A 17,194-nucleotide genomic window follows, 5' to 3' on the forward strand; every position below is an offset into this window, starting at 1 on the left:
ACTAGGCAAAACGGACCCGATTCGGATGCGATTGCCCGACACCTTATCCTCTGAAACGAAAAAACTGTACTCAAATACTCCTTCTTTTTCTTTTCTTCTTCTTCTTCTTCTCCTTGTCCGTGTTAGAGTTGGATAGATAAGGTGGATATGCCAGCCATGGCGGTCCACTTCCAGGCAAACTTAAATGCAACTTTCAAGCCCTCAACATGGCCTCCCCAAACCCACTTTCATAATCTTAAGTCCATTCAAACCTCCGCCTCTCCCAAGCCCAGAACCTTCTTCCCCAGCTTAAACCTTCGCTCATACTCCGACTTCAACCTCACTCACTCCTCCCCTAAGTTCCAGCTAACAGCTTCCGCTGTTGCTGCTGATCCTGCCGTATCTGAGGAGGCCCCTGTTGATGAATCCGCCACAACGGAAACTTCTCCCGAGGAAGAGGTTCATCTTTTTTGTCTCTATCATGTTTCTTTGTTCATAATTTCCATTACTTCAAATTTGGGTCTTGTGGCTCTGAGACATACAAAATACAGAATTGGGGGGGCTGTATATAAATTTTAGTTTAGTGGGTAGTTGAAAATTTTGCTGGTTTATTAATACTTCACAGCAATAATGAACTTAATTTTTATCATTGAACATATTTTTATGTATATAAATATTTGGTAACTTCCCACATTATGGTTTCCCTTTAATCTGAGAGTTTCTCCGGTTAAAGAGCTCAAAAATTTGTGCTAAACTATTATTTGTTTGTTTTATAATTTAGAAGCTTGGAGTGGTAGTGAAGGCACTTGAGAAGCCAAGGCTTGTATTGAAGTTCATTTGGATGGAGAAAAATATAGGAATTGCGCTTGATCAAACAATACCCGGCCATGGAACCATCCCTCTTAGTCCTTACTACTTTTGGCCCAGAAAAGATGCTTGGGAAGAGCTCAAGGTTCTACTAGAGAGTAAGCCTTGGATATCTCAAAAGCAGATGATCATTCTTCTCAATCAGGCTACTGATATCATCAACTTGTGGCAGCAAAGTGGGGGCAATCTGTCTTAGAATTCTAAATGTAGAAATTTTTTTGTTATTTTTCTGCTCTTGCTTCTATCTATAACTAATCAAATCTGTTTTGCTTTGTTTGGTTCTGAAGATAGTACTTATTTGATGATGTGGGTGTTCTTGATTATGAAATTTGTTTTCATGTATGTATCAAACTTTGGTGGTTATCAACACATCTGAATTCATTTTGCTCTGTAATTGCTTCTATTCTTTTTAATGTTCTGGTTTTGATTAAAGCTAGCTATGATTGCTATAGAAATCACAACATGGCTGTTTTGAGTCTTGACTATGCTATTCTCACTTTCTCATGACTCATTCCTGATCTGTAAATGGGGTTTTTTTATTCTTACATTATTCTGAGAAACAAGTTAAATAGTCTTGTTTCAATTTGTTTCATTTTAGATTATTCAGATCTTGCAAGCTGCTGAAGTTTTTAATTCATATGCCTCCCAATTTACTCTAGAATGGATAAGTAGAATATATTACAACTGCAATTACACATCAATACAAGAGGAGTATCCCATTAAAAGCACAATTATAATTTCCTAGTTATATTTCTACAAAACTATATCCAATTCACTCAAAAGTATACTTAATTCAAAATTTTATATCCTAGAACAAACTCCATGCTCACTCATCATGAACTATTTGTACAAAAAAATTAAATAAATTTATGTCATGCATGCTTACACCATCTTCCTATCTCGATTTTTCTGTGCTGTACTTGTAAATTTCCAGCTTATTCATTCTTGTAAACTCAGACCCAAGAAACCAACACGTGAAATATACGTCAATCACTGTGTAGATTTGTATGAAAGGCTTAATGCTGTCATCATGTGATCAATGGTCATTTGTAGTTGCATTAAACGGTCTGTGATGCCTGTTCAATGGAGATTTGGGTACGCTGAAGGTATCCAAATCATGCTGGTCAAGGCATGTTCCTCTCTCTCTTTTCTCAGTATTTGTATCTGAAGATGATACTTTTCTTTGTACTTGTTTCTTTTCCTTCTCCGCTACATCTTCGAGAGTACTATCGTCTTCACCTTCTAACTCTGGTTCTGGTTCTGATTCTGATTCCGAGCTCAGTTCCTCAACAGTTTCAATCTTTTCAAAACTCTGTCTGTTATTCAAATCTTCAGTCTCTCTTGAGGCTGCAGAAATGTTGGTCATATGAGCTTTGGTTGTAGAAGATGTACCGAAATCTGACACATTCCCTCCTTCATTATCTGAACCATGATGATCCTCAGAACCCTTATCTATTGATAAAGACATGGAGAGCTCAACAGCAGCTCTTGCAGCGTTAGCTGCATAAGCCGCTGATTGAAAAGCCTCTTGGGCAGCATCTGCCACGTCTCTGTACTTTCTTCTAGTTTTCATTGATTCAGAGAAGTGCTCTGCTTGCTTGGTCTCTTCACTCAAAACAGTGTCATGTAATCTCTGAGTAGTGTCATCCAAGTCATCAGCTGCTCTAGTAAGCTCATTTATCTGCTCCCGCTCCCGCTCTCGCTCCTGCTCCTGCTCCTGCTCCTGCTCCTGCTCTTGCTTCATATTCAGTTTCTCTTGCTGTTACCAAAGTTGAAGCAGATTCAGAATCTAATGACAATTTTCAACACTGGTTCTTCTTTATTAAATGGCAAAAGTTCAAAAGCTTATTACCTTATGATCATTCACAGAATCATCTTCTTCTAAATCAAGAGTTATACCACATTCAGAAGCAATCTCCTTCAAAACCTTTAATCTGGTTTCGTAACTCGGCTTCCTGGTTGAAAACTTTTGTACCATCTAAACCACCCAAAAAAATGAATATTGATCAGAAAGAGAGTAAATTGCAAAAAAGAAGAGTATCATCATGACATGAATGGAATGGAACTGCATACCTTAGGACTCACTTCACAGTTGTTGCGTAGTTCAACTGCACGAGCAGCAAAGTCCCTACCATATTTGGAGGTTAAAGCGGCGCGAATCTTATGAAGCTCTGGGAATTCACCGCATCTTGAAGCTGCATAGATCAAGCTTGATACTGCCTCTTTAAGCTCTTCAGGGCACGTTTCACCTCTTGAAAAATACTCAGAAATATCAGTTTTTTCAGTACCAACATAAGAAGAATAAATCAGATTTGTTTAGTATATCAGTTTACCTCTTTTTTCCTATGAGCTTGATTCTATCAAGGAGTAGATGGCAGTATAATTCTATCATGGAAAGCGCATCCAACATGTTCTTCTCCATTGTTACACGCTCAATCTGTTATAATACATAAGAAAATTCATATCAAGATTAGTATATGTAAGTACTACTAAGGATTTATAGAGAAAGAAGAAGAAGAATGAAAACTCACACGAAGAAGAGCTCGATCTTGGTGATTAAGCTGAAGTAGCTCCTTAACATCAGAACAAGCATGTGACAACCGAGCTTGGTGCTGGTTTGAGAGTATGGAAATCCTTGAAATAGCTAGTTTTGTTATGGTTTTGAATTTTGACACCTTGAAGTTTCTCCCTAGAAGTGCATCCAGTTTTCGACCCATGTTTTCTTAACAACCTGAGTTTGTTTTACACTGAAAAAAACTTTCTTTCTTATAAAGGATTAACAACTTGGTGTCTGGAATGGTTTTTGTTGTGTTTGTAGTTACTAGAGATGTATACAAAGCATATGGTTTTATGTATATATAATCATAATAATCTCTGATTACTTTTTTAACTCGAGTGATATTTCTGATTCTACTTTCTACCCTTTGAAAGAGCCAAACAAGCTTATTTGTTTACCTTTCTGGAAGAAGCAAGTTGATTATTATTGAGTCTTACCATAACTTATTACATCATCATCATATATTACAACACTAACAACTATAGTCTCGAGGCAAAAACAAAAAAGAGAGATATGAATTGAGTTTGACAAAGGTCAATATTCAAGTACAATACGTTACAAAGATTGGTAGAAAGATCAGTACGGAAAATAATACCACACCTTTTTCCCCCATTAAAAGAATGAAATAATAATTAAGCTGGTCCCAGAAAAAGGAAATAGGACCAAAACTTAATAAAAATCAAACCAAAATAATGGTGTAATATTGTAAAGAAATATAGGGTACTGAAACAAAGACGTTTGGTAATAATAAGTCTTTGGACGTAGTTAAGTCTTGTTTGAAAAGATAAACAAAAGACGATAAAATTGAATGGGTTGGAGACTTGTAGCCTCCACACGCGTAAAGCCCTTGTAAATGCCTAGTTAGTGTTTGTAATATATTTTTCTGAGCCCACCAAACAAACAAACGTAAGTCCAAATTATATTAAAATGAATTAAATTGTCAACCTCGTGTACTTTTCTTACCTATAATATACAAAATATATAACATGGAACAGTCTTCAATTTGATTATTTTGTCGGATTATTATTACTTTTCAACTCCTTTTTTTTTATGTCCACGGTGGGCATGTGTGGAGCTAGAGCATTGTTTGTGTATGCTGCTCGTTCATTTCGATGATGAGCAGCATCATGGGCTATGAAATGGCATTAAAAATTGCAGACTTGTCCACCAACAGGGGTTGCTTTGGCAATGGAGAGATTTTGTTTGAACTAATACAATTTTCATATTCAAGCTTATTCTTTTTAGAACACTTTTGATTTCAATTTTTCTCTTAGCTTTTATTCATATATAACATCAACTTTAGATGTCATATGCACAATCATAACTTCTTTTTCTTTACCTTCACACCCAGCAATTACATTTACAACAATTCGTATTATTTTGCATAATTACAAAGTTCACTCATAATGGGATTTTCATTATTATTTCCCTTTTTGTTTCCAACTAAAAAAAATTCCAGTTGTTTACTAGCCAAAAACAACATATACACTCAAGCAAAATCTTTTCTAACTCTTAAGTTTCCACTTCTTAGAGCTGAAATACTCCGACTAGACCTCTCTCAACTTTGGTTTAATCATTCTTTCGACCAATTACTCGGAAGAAATAATGAGTTGTAAGATGTCATATATATCTATACATAGAAATTTTTTTCAATATGTATACTGGTACTTTGGTATTCAGTCTCTCTTAACATGGCCTCTTCTATTTGTTTTAATCTTTTCACCTTCTGGACTTGAAATAGAAATGACTTGATCAGCATGGTTTTTTTCTGTTTCTATCTTTTTGTCATGGGACTTTTTTTTCTTTTCCAAAACCTCCTTCCCTTGAACAGAATGATATGAATTTGAAGACTCATCAAAATGAACTAAGAATTTCTTTTCAGTGGATTTCCTTGGACGATCACCAGGAACTTTGTCTGAAGGCTGAGACATTTCCACAGCTTCTTTAGCAGCTACAGCTGCATGAGACGCCAGCTTATAAGCAGCCTGAGCTGCAGACTTGAAATCTTTGTATTTCCTCCTTTGAATCCCTTCTTGATCTGAAACTCTTTCACCTTGTTTTGGTTCTTTAGTGGACAAACATTCTTCGCCGTGTCGAACTCCATGCTTGTCATGATCAGCCTTGGGATCTCTGTGTTTCTTCATAAGCATAACATCTTCAAGTATGTTTCTCTTTTCATCTTGTGTTTTCTGATTAATAGCTTGATCATTCTCATCTTGAACTTCATGGATATCAGAAGCCTTCAAATCTCTGTATTTCTTTTTAGGCTTAACTTCTTCAGGGATGATTTCACCTTGGTTTTGTTCATTACCATCTTTAGCAGATTCCTGTGGTTCAAGTTCCTTCTGGCTTCTGTCCAGTCTCATCTCCTAGAATAAAATAACAAAAAGGGGTCAGAGATTAGAATTCAGATTTGACAATAAAAAAATTCTAACATTAACAAATGCTATACCTGAGTAATAACCATAAGATTTTCTCCCTCAATATGCAGATCAATTCCATTTGCAAAAGCAATTTCTTTTAACATTGTCAGTTTGGTCTCCAAGTTTGGTCTTTGAGTTGAAAGTTTGCTTACAATCTTGAAAAGAAGAAGAAAAAAACCACAGATGATTAATTGGTATGGCTGAAATCAAATCCAGAAGAGAAATCAAATCAAGGTCTACCTTTGGACAAACTCCACAGTGATTACACAGTTCAACAGCATTTTGGGCAAATTCCTTACCAAATCTTTTGGTGAACATCTTACTGATCTTTTCCAACTCTTGAACCTCTCCACATTTTGAGGCTGCATATATCAAGCTCGATATGGCTTCCTTTAGATCATCAGGAACCTCTCTATAATATATGAAAATCAATAATAACAAAACTCAAAACGAAAGTGTTGATGATTATTATATAGAAGTGTTTTTTTTTATTTCAATACTAGAAGAGAAAGGAGAGACAAACTTGTTATTCTCTATCGACACAACCCTTTCCACCAGAAGATGGCAGAAGTTTTCAATCATGGAATATGCATCCAAGATGTCCTGCTCTGTGATCACAAGCTCAACCTGTTTAAATAAAAATCATAACTTGGATGAGAGAAAGTTAATGATGATGAGGATGATGGTGTTGATGAGAAATTACCCTTAGAAGAGCACTTTCTTGGTGACCAAGTCTAAGGAGAGAAACAACATCAGACTGTGCTTGCATGCACTTGAGACGATGTTGCTTTTCCAAAACAGCAATTCTGGACGAAACAAGCTCCACCAAGTTTTTGAATTTAGAAGTTTTGAACTTCTTTCCCAACAGAGCATCCATTGTTTTTCCCATGTTGTGATTTTCTATGTACACTTATTTTTTTATTCCTTTTCTTTTGGGATTCTAAATATCTATACATAGAAGCATGTATTTATGTATATATAGAGATATCACCGACAGAAGAAAGCTAGTTATATAAAACCAAAGGAGAATAGATTATAAACTTGCAAGTTCAAAAGAATGTTAATGTATATATTTTAATATTTGTAAGCAAATTATAATGGTGTATTTTCATAGTCTGAGGCTGGGAATGACATTGGTTCTCTAGTTTAGTGGGAAAGTGACTATTTACTTCATCTTCATATAGAATGAACTTTATATGCCTCGAAATTAGTTTTTCACAGCAAAAGGTATGAAATGATGCCAAAGCCTTGTGGCTCAGTAACTAACTAGTAACTAACCAGTGGTAGAGTTTGCTTTAGTTTTGAGTAAACTATCTATCTATGCTAGACATTTCCAAATGAACAGAATGGTATATGTTATTTTTAGCAAAACAAATTTTAAGAAGAAAGAAGCAAAAAGTAGCCGAAATTAAGATATTTGGACTATTATATAACCTTTACTTGCAACTTTGAACTTTGACAAAATATGCAATTAATTAATGTCATTCTGTTTCTTCTAATTATTAAATACCATAAATAATTGTAAATGAAGGTATCCTCACCTCCTTGTCACTTACAGATGGAAGAGCTTTCCAGTAACATCAATGTCTTTCTTAATAGTAATTTATATGGTGCATGGGATGAGAGAAATTTTGTGCAGCATATTCCGATTCGATGTTTCCTAATTTAATTTATTTCAGTTTCAAATTTGTATATATATATATATATATATATATTGAAATCAAGTTTCAAATAATTATAAACAGGAGCAATTGTTGAATTAAGAGCACATGTTTTTTAGCAATTTTATCAAACAGCTCTTATTAGAATGAAGAAAAAAAAACATTCATTTATCAAGCTTTTTTGGATTCATTTTGTTGCTTGGTTTGCAAGGAACGTCTCTAAGCCGTCCAAGTTTGTCTGACTTGGCACTACAAGAAAGGGGACCTTTTATCCCACTTTTTTAGTTAACAAAAATAAAAAAATGGGATAAAAGATATATTGAGACTTTTTATCCCACTTTTAGATTTGGCTCCTCAAATATGCAGCAAATATTTTTTTAGACAAGGGCTCTGTTTGGTAGAAAGTTAAAAAAAAAATATTAAAGGCAAAAAAATAATTTCAAGATTCGATTTTTATGAGTTTGCCAAACAGGGGATAAATTTTTTTAGGGAAAGTTAGCAAAATTCTTTCATAAGTGATGTCCTTGTTAATCAGACCATATGTTTGGTTTATGGTTTAGTGTGACATTCTAATTTTTGAAAAAAATCATATTGATTTAGGCATTCATTTTTTTTTTTCCTTATGGTGTACATGATAGTATTTAAGATATTTTATAAAATTTTAAAAATTTATTGCACACGTGACTTATTTATCTTATACAAATGTAAAATAAATTGTTTGAATATTGCTCTCTATATTATAAATTATTCTAAATTTTACAAAATATTTTAACATATATGAGGTCAAAAAAAATTAGAATATTTTTTTTCTTCTTAAAACAGTAAAAGAGATATTAGTGCATCATTTTTTGGGATGCATTGTATAGCACCCCTAATTTTTTTATTGTTTAGTTTAGTTTTAAAACTTATAATGTCATTGATAAAAAAAAATTATAATGTCATGTAATTACCATTATACCATTTATGTAAAAAAAAATATATTTAAAATAATTTATAAAATATTTTAATCAATACACCAATCATTTCTCCTACTATTTTAAATGTCTAAAACATATATCATAATACTATTTCTTTTGACAAAGGAGTGCTACTGTTAATCTCCTCTTACAACCTCTTAGTCAACCTCCACGCCCGAAAATGCATGTCGGAATATTTTTTTTCAAATTTTTTTTACACGGAGTGTTCATTATGCTTACAACACATCATTCCTGTAAATTTTTAAAAAATTTCAAATAGTTTACAGCGCCAAAAATACGTTTGAAGTTTTTTGAATGCGTGTATAGTAAACTGGAATATCAGGAACTCTATTTTCGGTACTATAAACTATTCGAAATTTTTGAAAAAAATAGAGGGTTGATACTGTAACTATAACGAATACATCTATGAAAAAAAAATATATATATATTTCGGCATGTGATTTCGAACGTGAAGGTTAACTAAGAAATTGTAATAGGAAATTGTAATTAGCATTTTAAAAAAATATATATATATATCCACTTGATCTCTGATAATGCCACGTGTTTTGTAGGTAAAAACACAGAAAACACATACCATAAACAATCTTGCCAATTATATGTGCATAAACTTAGGGTAATTATATGGTAGGTCCTAGTATTTTTACCCTATAGTATAGGGAAGAAAATTCAACCAATAAGAATTGAAAGAAAAGAGAATGTATAAAGTGTTTGTTTACATAGGTGTAGGAGATTATTACAATATTTTGTATTATTATCTTATTCTTATTTTACATTATGATAAAATACTTTGTTTTATGTATTATGAAATTTTTATGTATTATGAAATATAATTACTGGGGTTGATTGACCACTTTTCAAGTAAAACTAGCTTAACTGATATTCTTTTTGAAAATGAAGCTTAATAATTAATGTTAATAACTAATATACTATATTTATTTTAATATATTTTTATTATTATATCAAAAATAAAAAAAATAAATTAAATTTTTTAATCAAAACAATAAATAAATAATATTGGGTATGTTTAAAGTCCTTAAATGGCTATTTCGATAGACTCTTATCTGTTTTAGCATTTAAGAGAATTTTTTAATCTATTTTTTTTTTCATGATTGTGTACGTTATAGTCTTTAGAATCACTTGTAAATTTTTAAAAATTCTGAATAGTTTACAATGCCGAAAATAAGATTTAAATATTTTGTTGCACACATGACTGTTTTTCATATGCGTGTGGCAAGTAATTGTTTAAACTTTATTTTCGGCATTGTAAACTATTTGGAATTTTTAAAAAATTTGCAAGTAATTTTAAATAGTTACAACGTACATAACTACAAAAAAAATACCATCAGTAAATTATGAAAAGCCAAAAAATAAGAAGTAAAAAAAAATGAATTTAGAAAAAATAATTCTTTTTTGAAAATAAATACCAATATAAAAATAATTCAAAGTAACTTTTAAAAAAATAATAATAATTCAAAATAAAAATTAATAAAATTTTTAGTTATTAATATTATTTCTTAAAAAAATAATAATAATTCAAAATAAAAATTAATAAAATTTTTAATAATTAATATTATTTTTTAAAAAAATAAATATCATTAAATATTATTATAATATGTTTAAAGTTTTAATCGAATACAAGCAGTCCTATCGTAAGAGTATACACCTTACATCATAATAACCACATGATTTAAAATCAATGGTCATAAAAAGTTTCCTACCGGTAGGGAATTTTTCTAGGTCCTACCATAATCTTGCCCCATAAACTTATTCACCAACAATCCTCCTTTTTGATTAGTATTTTTTTAATAGTTTTATAATTAGTGTGGTGCAGTATAATTTTAACTGCAATTAATAATTTCAACATCGCAAATCGTACCACATAATTTAACTGAAGAGTTTGACGAACACCCTTATACCTAATGGCAACGCTCTTACCATATAACCATTTCTATTTCCATTCCATTACACGCTACCCTTATGCCGAAATTAATAGGCAACAGCAACATCGTTCTTATAAATTTAAAGTGGCAAAAATGTTAAATTTCAAAAGAAATGAAAAAAAGAAGAAAGAACAAGAACAAGACTTTCTTTTGGGTTAAAAAGCAAAATTATATTAAAATAGGAACAATACTTGAGATGGAATTCTGAAGAAGCTATATTTGAAAGAGATAAAATCAGAATTTAAACACCCTAAAAGATTTATCTGACCAATAGTCTTGTCGTAGTAGTAGTAGTTGTTGTAGTTGTAGAAAATAAAACAAAATAAGCCGAAAACATAAATTAAAAAAGAAAAAAAAATCAATCGGCTATTGTTCATCTTCGAACTCGTGCATGTGATCCAAAAGATAGTTGGCAGCCAATTCCTCATTTTTGTTGCATGCAAAGTAAACTTCCAAGACTATGGCTCTATCAAATCCCATTGCTTCCAGCTACAACAACAAAATAATATATGAGACCATAAAGATTATATTAATTCATACAGTATTTACTTGACACTCCATATAATTCCTTATCAAAGGGAATCAATTGCGTTCCGAATAACTCTAATTCAAGTCTAAAGAAAAGCACGAACAAAAGATGGACTACACAGAGATTAAACAAAACAAGATTAGAAACATACACGTTCAATGGCTGCCCGCTCCTCGGGAGTTACAGTCACAGCCTGTGGCATGGCAGAAGCCATCTGGCCCAGAACGTTCCTGATTGTATAATAAAAATGAAAAGTTAGCCGGGCTCAGGTAGATAACAAAAACTAATAAATAAAAAAGATAAGACGGAATCATCTCACCCTTCTCCTCCCTCAACAGGCTCATTTATCAGGCGCAAAAAGTCAGCCTGATGCTCTTGTATGAGGCGCACAAGATGTGGATTTTGTTTCCCTAGCTCTTGAAGCATAGGCTGCAAAACAATAAGGGTAGCATGAGTATTATTTAGTGCTGTAAGCCACAAAAATGACCAAGCTATCAAACATGATAGGAGCCTAACCTGCAGAATTTGAGGATTCGCTTGAACCATAGCTCGCAAAGCTTGGAACTACATTGGAAGTTCAAAAAAGGAATAACCATAACTGCAGGAATAAAAAAAAAAAAATGAAAGCTCCATCTAGATAAGACAGAAAGTAAAGAAAAAAAAATGTACCTGTTGGCTGTTTCGGAGAAAATCTAAGTTGCCAGCACCAGTATTTGCACCCACATTTGGTAGGCCCTGATACAGGAAGAGATTTATATTTTATTAATTAGCTGACCATAAAATATAATTCAAAGTTAAAAGTAAAGGATGATCTGGGGAAGAATTCAAAGAAAAGGTTTAAACAATATCTACCTGTGGGAAGAGATCCAGAGGATTTGCATTAGGACCCACAGCGGGTGCAGCAGCAGGTTGTGATGCTTGCACCGGAGGAATGATTGCTGGGGAGTTTGCTCCTGCTGCCTGGGCAGGAACTTGGGCAACTGGTGGAACATCAGCCTGTTCAGGAATTCCCTGATGTACAAAATCTATGTCAACTTCACAATGTCATTATTAAAGAATGTAACAAATTAACCTTTGAGAAGTATTATTTTCCACATAGTAAATATCACATATAGAAGAAAAACAGTACACAGTTTGAACAAACTCATACAAAATATTACTTTTAAATTGATATAGTTCCACAGAAATTAGAGCATAGATGAACCAGAACACTAGTACAAGTACAACTGTACATGCCTACATGGTGTAATTTTCTGATGACATAATAGATCTTATTAGGGAAATGTGGCTCTACCACAAGAAAAAAATATTGCTTAATACAAATGTATTATTTAAGCAATTTATTTGTATGAATTGGATGCAGCTGAACTCACATGTCCAACCAAGACTCCAAAAATGTAGTTTATCATTTTCATTCCACACCACATAAATCAGTTCCAAAATCCTATAAGTCAATATTTGTTACTATGCATAAAACCTCTAATGAGAGAAAGAAAAAAAAAACAATCTGTAAATTTGCAAAACATAATTTTTACCCACAAGAGACCCAGTATAGTCACCAATAAAGCAGAAGCAAAGATATTAATACAAAATATGTTATATACCAAATAGTTATTTCAAGTTACAATCAAAAAAGCATTTTCTCCCCCCCCCCCCCGCTGGAATGAGTTAAATAGTGAATGATAGTTAATAAATAGATGCAAATTTAATACCCTTCACATTTTTTACGTTCATGAATAATAGAATAATTTTTTCTTTTTTATAATAATTTAAATTTTTATTTTTATTTTTAGTTTTTTAATCATTAAAGTAAAAAGGGTGAAAGGCATTTAATTTGCATCTATTTATCAACTATCATCCACGGCATCACTCGCTTCACAATAAAAATTATATTTTGAGGGGTATTATTAACAAATCGTATACTATGGAGGTACAATTTGGCAGTGTAGAAAATTCAGGGACAAAATTAACAATAATAATAATAATAATAATAGGCCAAAGGACAAATAGATAACGAGTAAAAAGAATAGCATAAACGCTTACAGAATATAAATATTCAACAGCTCTTTCAGGGTTGTTGAAGGCAGCACGTAAAGCACGAACAACTGTATCTCGGTCCCAACTTCCTCCCCCCATATCAAGAATCTGTTGGACAGTAGACTCCAAACCACTTCCTGCGACAAGATTTGATGCAGCTTGGCCATAGACATCAGTTTCAGAACTGCGAAAACCCAAACACAAATAAGAAAACAAGACCATCACCAAAAGATACAATGAATTATTATACAGCTTAGAATAATTACTCACGAAGCAGCAGTAGGAGCTACTGTAGTAGCTGCAGGAGCAGGTTCTGGAGCAGACTGCGGCCTGCACAATTTAACCAATGCAGAGGAGAAAAAGATTAATGACGATTGTAGTAGGAAATGCATGCCTTAAGGACCTGATTTTAAATGTAAATAGTCACACTATCAATTAAGGAAGGAAAAAGCACTCACTGTGCTGCAGCTGAGGCAGGAATCTGAGAAGTTGTAGACGGTGTTGTTGATATTGGAGTAGGCGCACTAACAGGTTGGGCCTACAAAAACAAATATCTTGATAAAATACGTCTCATTGGGAGCAATTACAATTTTTTTAGCAAGATAAATTTCTGCAAGCAGTCCTCAGTAATAATCTTTACACATTCAGAAGAAAACGAACAAAGTATTAAATGGTAACAAAAAATTATATTCTTAACACCAAATTGCAATCAAGCTACTACAATTATAATGCTGGAAAAAAAAACACTATAATCCATGTCTAGTATATCAATCAACATATATCTGTGGATTAAATTTCTAATTTAGTTATTTTCCTATAGCTCATGCCTAGTATATCAATTAAAAAAAATGAACATTCTTTCTTCAAACTGTACGCAGGCAACTCATACTGATACTTCTTTGAGTACTCATCATAAACTTGGAAGAAAAATAATTTATCTGCATGAAGAGTGGGAAAGAAAAAGCCTAAGCCTCTGGCTTTGCACTTACCTGGCTTACGGCTCCCCCTGATGCACTTGAGGCTCCGCTTGGTGCTGCCTTTGTCTGCATTGTTTTTTTAGCATAAGTTAGACAGTCAGATCAATTGCCGATTATTCCAATGAGAAATAGAACCCGATTATTCCTATATATTAGTCTTTCCTACCAATAAATTAAAATATTAACAAACTACATTGCCCTGGATTCTCCCCATCCTTCAATCAATCAAACACGAAAAGACAAGCATAAGTCCATATAAGAAAAAACACAAACACCTCAGTCTCAAAAACACACCTTAGTCAGCATGATGACTATAAAACTATTCTCCGCAACTGCATTTTCTTCAAGAGTAGTCGTATCCTTGAGAACTTTCCCTTGATGAATAAGCATCTGTTGAGACGCAGGGTAAACATCGGCACCCTGTACGGCTTCTATGTTTTTCTTAACATCAACAATCTAAACAATAAACAACAGTAACAACAATAAAGCATTAGAACAAACTGACGCAATAAGCAAAAAAGTCAAGCGTACAATACAAAGAGAAAACATATACTGTAAGCTTAGGGGTACAATTAAAACATAAAACCCCTTTGAAATAATGTATAGAAACCCATTCCTCAATAAAAGTCAAATACAGATTAGCATCACACCCACACACATCCGTGCAGTATTGCAAACAGTATCCTTATCTAATTAGAACCCGACCTATTGAAACCGAATTCATGAAATCAAAAATAAAGACACAATCTTTCAGCAAATGAACCGAGCATATAATATAAACCAGGAAGGAAGGAAAAAAAAAAAAAACCCTAGTTGACACTCGACTCCAAAACCCTAATAACTCAAAACTGTATCCAACTATCGTAAAATAATCATGGCATCTGTAAACTATTTCATCTATTGACCTATAAAATTATAAGGCTACGTATCTTACCGAATCTTGGGGATTCACTTCGATCGGAAAGTTAGTACCCTTGAGGGTTTTAACGAAAACCTTCATCTTCTTCTACGACGAGAAAAAATCACCGTTGTGATTCCCCGGCGATAAGCACAGTTGCCGCCGGCGAAACCTTCTCTCGGGCGAAGAAAGACGGAGAGAGAGAATCGAGTCACCACCGAAAGCTAATTTACAGAAAGCAGTGAGAGTCCTGTAAGTTCTTGTTTGTATATATATAAATATATAAAATATAAAGAGAATTTGGGTATGGTCAAGTTATGGTAACATCTATATTAGTAGGTTTGGGATCTCCTTTAGGGATAGCCACGTGTAAACTCGTGGGGTAGTATTATTACGTGTCGCCAAATAATTGGGTGGAATGCTACAGCTGGATCAGATTTTAGATTATTGTTTCCAAAATGGCCTTAAAGATTCAAAAGTGTATCTGTAAATGACTATGAGATTGAATTATATTTGATGAGTGAATAAATATTTGTTGCTCGTTTTAACTTTGTTCATGCATGGTTGGTTTACTCTAATGTAATTTTAACGGTAATAAAAATAGTAATGGAATGTAATAGTAAATAGTAATAAGATTACTACTATATTTAGTTTATTTTGTAATAAATATTGTAATTAGTTTATTTTTATTTAGTTTAGTATAAAAATAAAATTAAATAATTAATATAGTAACAAAAATATCCTCATTTTATTTATTGTTAAGTAGGGGTATTTACAGGGCCGGCCCTGAAAAAAAATGGGTCCAAGACGGTTTTAGCAAATTAAAAAAAAATGGGCCCTTTTGTATATGTATTTTTTTCTATGTATGTAATTTTAAATAAAATTAAACTAATATTTAGTAATATAAATACATTCCAAACCAATAAATCATCACATAAACTTTTCAATGTATTACTTAAATATTATGCGTCTTGCATTTTTAGATGCAAAAGTATTAATTAAATTTGCATAATCAAGTTTTGCAACTAAATCATTTTCAATGGATAACATAGCTAAACCGCTTAATCTTTCTTGAGACATGGTTGAACGAAGATAAGATTTGATCAAGGTCAATTTGGAAAAACTCCGTTCTGCATGGGCAACGGTGACCGGATAGTTAGAAAATATGAGCTAATCAATAGTGAAAAAAAAAATGTGTTATGTATAAATGAATATAAACATACAACAAACAAATAATATATTAATATATATGATTAATTAGACATTCTAACTATTTTTTTTTCTTTTCCAATGGTCTATTTCAATCACTTTATCAACTCTCAACATAAGGGGCAATTCAACATTTAATAGAATAATCAAGTGAAAATAAGTTAGGAAAATAAAATTCAATATTCATTTTAGTTTCTCTATTAACTATACAACATCAACAACAACAATAACAACATATAAATACTAAACTAAAATTTCAAAGCAAACAAAATAATAATTAAAAGGGAAAAGAATTAATTAAATATAGCAATTGATCATAAAAATTAATAAAATATTAACTTTAAAAAATGAAAAACTTACCATTATAATACAAAGAGATAGAAATTGAAAAGAGATGAGTGATGAGGATTGAGGATTTAGGATGAGGAGGATAGTTGGTAAATTGTAAATTGTAAAGGTGATTTTTTTTTTTTTTGAGAGATTAGAAATTTAGAAAAGAAAGAATGTTAGAGAAAAAAAATTGGGGGGAAAGAATGGAAGATTGAGAATTTGAGAGAGAGAGAGAGAGAGAGAGAGAGAGAGAGAGAGAGAGAGAGAGAGAGAGAGAGAGAGAGATGAGTCATGAGTGACTTTTCAGTTTTTTTTTTTTTTTTTTTTTTTTTTTTTTTTCTACACGTGAAGAATGGAGGGAGGGTTTGTTGGTGGGTGGTGGGCTGGAATGGACTGGGCCGAAAACAAAGTGATGTTGGGCCTCTCTTTTATTTTTATTTTTTTTTTAAAGGTATTATATGGCTGGTTTTGGGCCCTAGGTTGGAGTGGGCCCTAGGCACGGGCCTAGTCTGCCTAGGCCCAGGGCCGGCCCTGGGTATTTATTGGATCACACCTAATGTTTTTGGCTTATTTCGATACGATCCAAATATATATTGGATGTTAAATTTTACCATCCAATCCAATCCTATTAATTTCAGTCATCCATTGATTCAACATCTATTGGATGTTGGATTGGATCAGTTGTATTTCATATATATTTGTTAGTTTAATTTTGGTTTATTCAATATTTTAGACCTATTATTTTTTGGATCGGATCAGATCCATCCAATATGTATTGGATTGGATTGGATCCATCCAATCCAAATCAAA

General features: G+C 32.6%; 4 protein-coding genes across 4 annotated transcripts; 1 reads left to right on the forward strand and 3 right to left on the reverse strand.

Annotated features, from left to right (window-relative positions):
* Positions 1 to 1,240, forward strand: LOC115699672 (small ribosomal subunit protein cS23). The gene is made up of 2 exons (XM_030627191.2): positions 1 to 438; positions 761 to 1,240. The coding sequence occupies exons 1-2, from the start codon at positions 148 to 150 to the stop codon at positions 1,040 to 1,042; spliced, it is 573 nt and encodes a 190-aa protein (XP_030483051.2). The 5' UTR covers positions 1 to 147; the 3' UTR covers positions 1,043 to 1,240.
* A 255-nt stretch (positions 1,241 to 1,495) lies between these two features.
* LOC115699670 (uncharacterized) lies at positions 1,496 to 4,100 on the reverse strand. Its single transcript, XM_030627189.2, has 5 exons — positions 3,378 to 4,100; positions 3,180 to 3,283; positions 2,920 to 3,097; positions 2,699 to 2,824; positions 1,496 to 2,605 (listed from the first exon to the last, which is right to left on the reverse strand). Exons 1-5 carry the CDS (start codon positions 3,561 to 3,563, stop codon positions 1,883 to 1,885), a joined length of 1,317 nt encoding a protein of 438 aa, XP_030483049.2. The 5' UTR covers positions 3,564 to 4,100; the 3' UTR covers positions 1,496 to 1,882.
* Positions 4,101 to 4,760: 660 nt separating this feature from the next.
* Positions 4,761 to 7,362, reverse strand: LOC115701520 (uncharacterized). Its single transcript, XM_030629337.2, has 5 exons — positions 6,530 to 7,362; positions 6,350 to 6,453; positions 6,067 to 6,238; positions 5,856 to 5,981; positions 4,761 to 5,772 (listed from the first exon to the last, which is right to left on the reverse strand). Exons 1-5 carry the CDS (start codon positions 6,713 to 6,715, stop codon positions 5,080 to 5,082), a joined length of 1,281 nt encoding a protein of 426 aa, XP_030485197.2. The 5' UTR covers positions 6,716 to 7,362; the 3' UTR covers positions 4,761 to 5,079.
* A 3,186-nt stretch (positions 7,363 to 10,548) lies between these two features.
* On the reverse strand, positions 10,549 to 15,214 carry LOC115699659 (ubiquitin receptor RAD23d). Its single transcript, XM_030627168.2, has 12 exons — positions 14,882 to 15,214; positions 14,242 to 14,403; positions 13,960 to 14,013; positions 13,429 to 13,508; positions 13,241 to 13,300; positions 12,977 to 13,154; positions 11,786 to 11,944; positions 11,603 to 11,668; positions 11,450 to 11,497; positions 11,253 to 11,362; positions 11,085 to 11,163; positions 10,549 to 10,893 (listed from the first exon to the last, which is right to left on the reverse strand). Exons 1-12 carry the CDS (start codon positions 14,945 to 14,947, stop codon positions 10,771 to 10,773), a joined length of 1,185 nt encoding a protein of 394 aa, XP_030483028.1. The 5' UTR covers positions 14,948 to 15,214; the 3' UTR covers positions 10,549 to 10,770.
* Between the last annotated feature and the right edge of the window lie 1,980 nt (positions 15,215 to 17,194).

Source organism: Cannabis sativa, chromosome 8 (assembly GCF_029168945.1).
Source record: "Cannabis sativa cultivar Pink pepper isolate KNU-18-1 chromosome 8, ASM2916894v1, whole genome shotgun sequence".
NCBI lineage: Eukaryota > Viridiplantae > Streptophyta > Magnoliopsida > Rosales > Cannabaceae > Cannabis > Cannabis sativa.

What these genes read in the sequence shown, in the direction of transcription:
- LOC115699670 (XM_030627189.2), bottom strand. Translation starts at nt 3,563, where the DNA reads ATGGGTCGAAAACTGGATGCACTTCTAGGGAGAAACTTCAAGGTGTCA. An exon ending in AAGCTCATAGGAAAAAAGAG is followed by an intron (nt 3,098 to 3,179) that starts GTAAACTGATAT and finishes GTATTTTTCAAG; the next exon opens with AGGTGAAACGTGCCCTGAAG. An exon ending in ACTGTGAAGTGAGTCCTAAG is followed by an intron (nt 2,825 to 2,919) that starts GTATGCAGTTCC and finishes TGGGTGGTTTAG; the next exon opens with ATGGTACAAAAGTTTTCAAC.
- LOC115701520 (XM_030629337.2), bottom strand. Translation starts at nt 6,715, where the DNA reads ATGGGAAAAACAATGGATGCTCTGTTGGGAAAGAAGTTCAAAACTTCT. An exon ending in GTGTCGATAGAGAATAACAA is followed by an intron (nt 6,239 to 6,349) that starts GTTTGTCTCTCC and finishes CATATATTATAG; the next exon opens with AGAGGTTCCTGATGATCTAA. An exon ending in ACTGTGGAGTTTGTCCAAAG is followed by an intron (nt 5,982 to 6,066) that starts GTAGACCTTGAT and finishes CTTCTTTTCAAG; the next exon opens with ATTGTAAGCAAACTTTCAAC.
- LOC115699659 (XM_030627168.2), bottom strand. Translation starts at nt 14,947, where the DNA reads ATGAAGGTTTTCGTTAAAACCCTCAAGGGTACTAACTTTCCGATCGAA. An exon ending in CAGGGGGAGCCGTAAGCCAG is followed by an intron (nt 13,509 to 13,959) that starts GTAAGTGCAAAG and finishes TTGTTTTTGTAG; the next exon opens with GCCCAACCTGTTAGTGCGCC. An exon ending in GTAGCTCCTACTGCTGCTTC is followed by an intron (nt 13,155 to 13,240) that starts GTGAGTAATTAT and finishes GGGTTTTCGCAG; the next exon opens with TTCTGAAACTGATGTCTATG.
- LOC115699672 (XM_030627191.2), top strand. Translation starts at nt 148, where the DNA reads ATGCCAGCCATGGCGGTCCACTTCCAGGCAAACTTAAATGCAACTTTC. An exon ending in AAACTTCTCCCGAGGAAGAG is followed by an intron (nt 439 to 760) that starts GTTCATCTTTTT and finishes TTTATAATTTAG; the next exon opens with AAGCTTGGAGTGGTAGTGAA.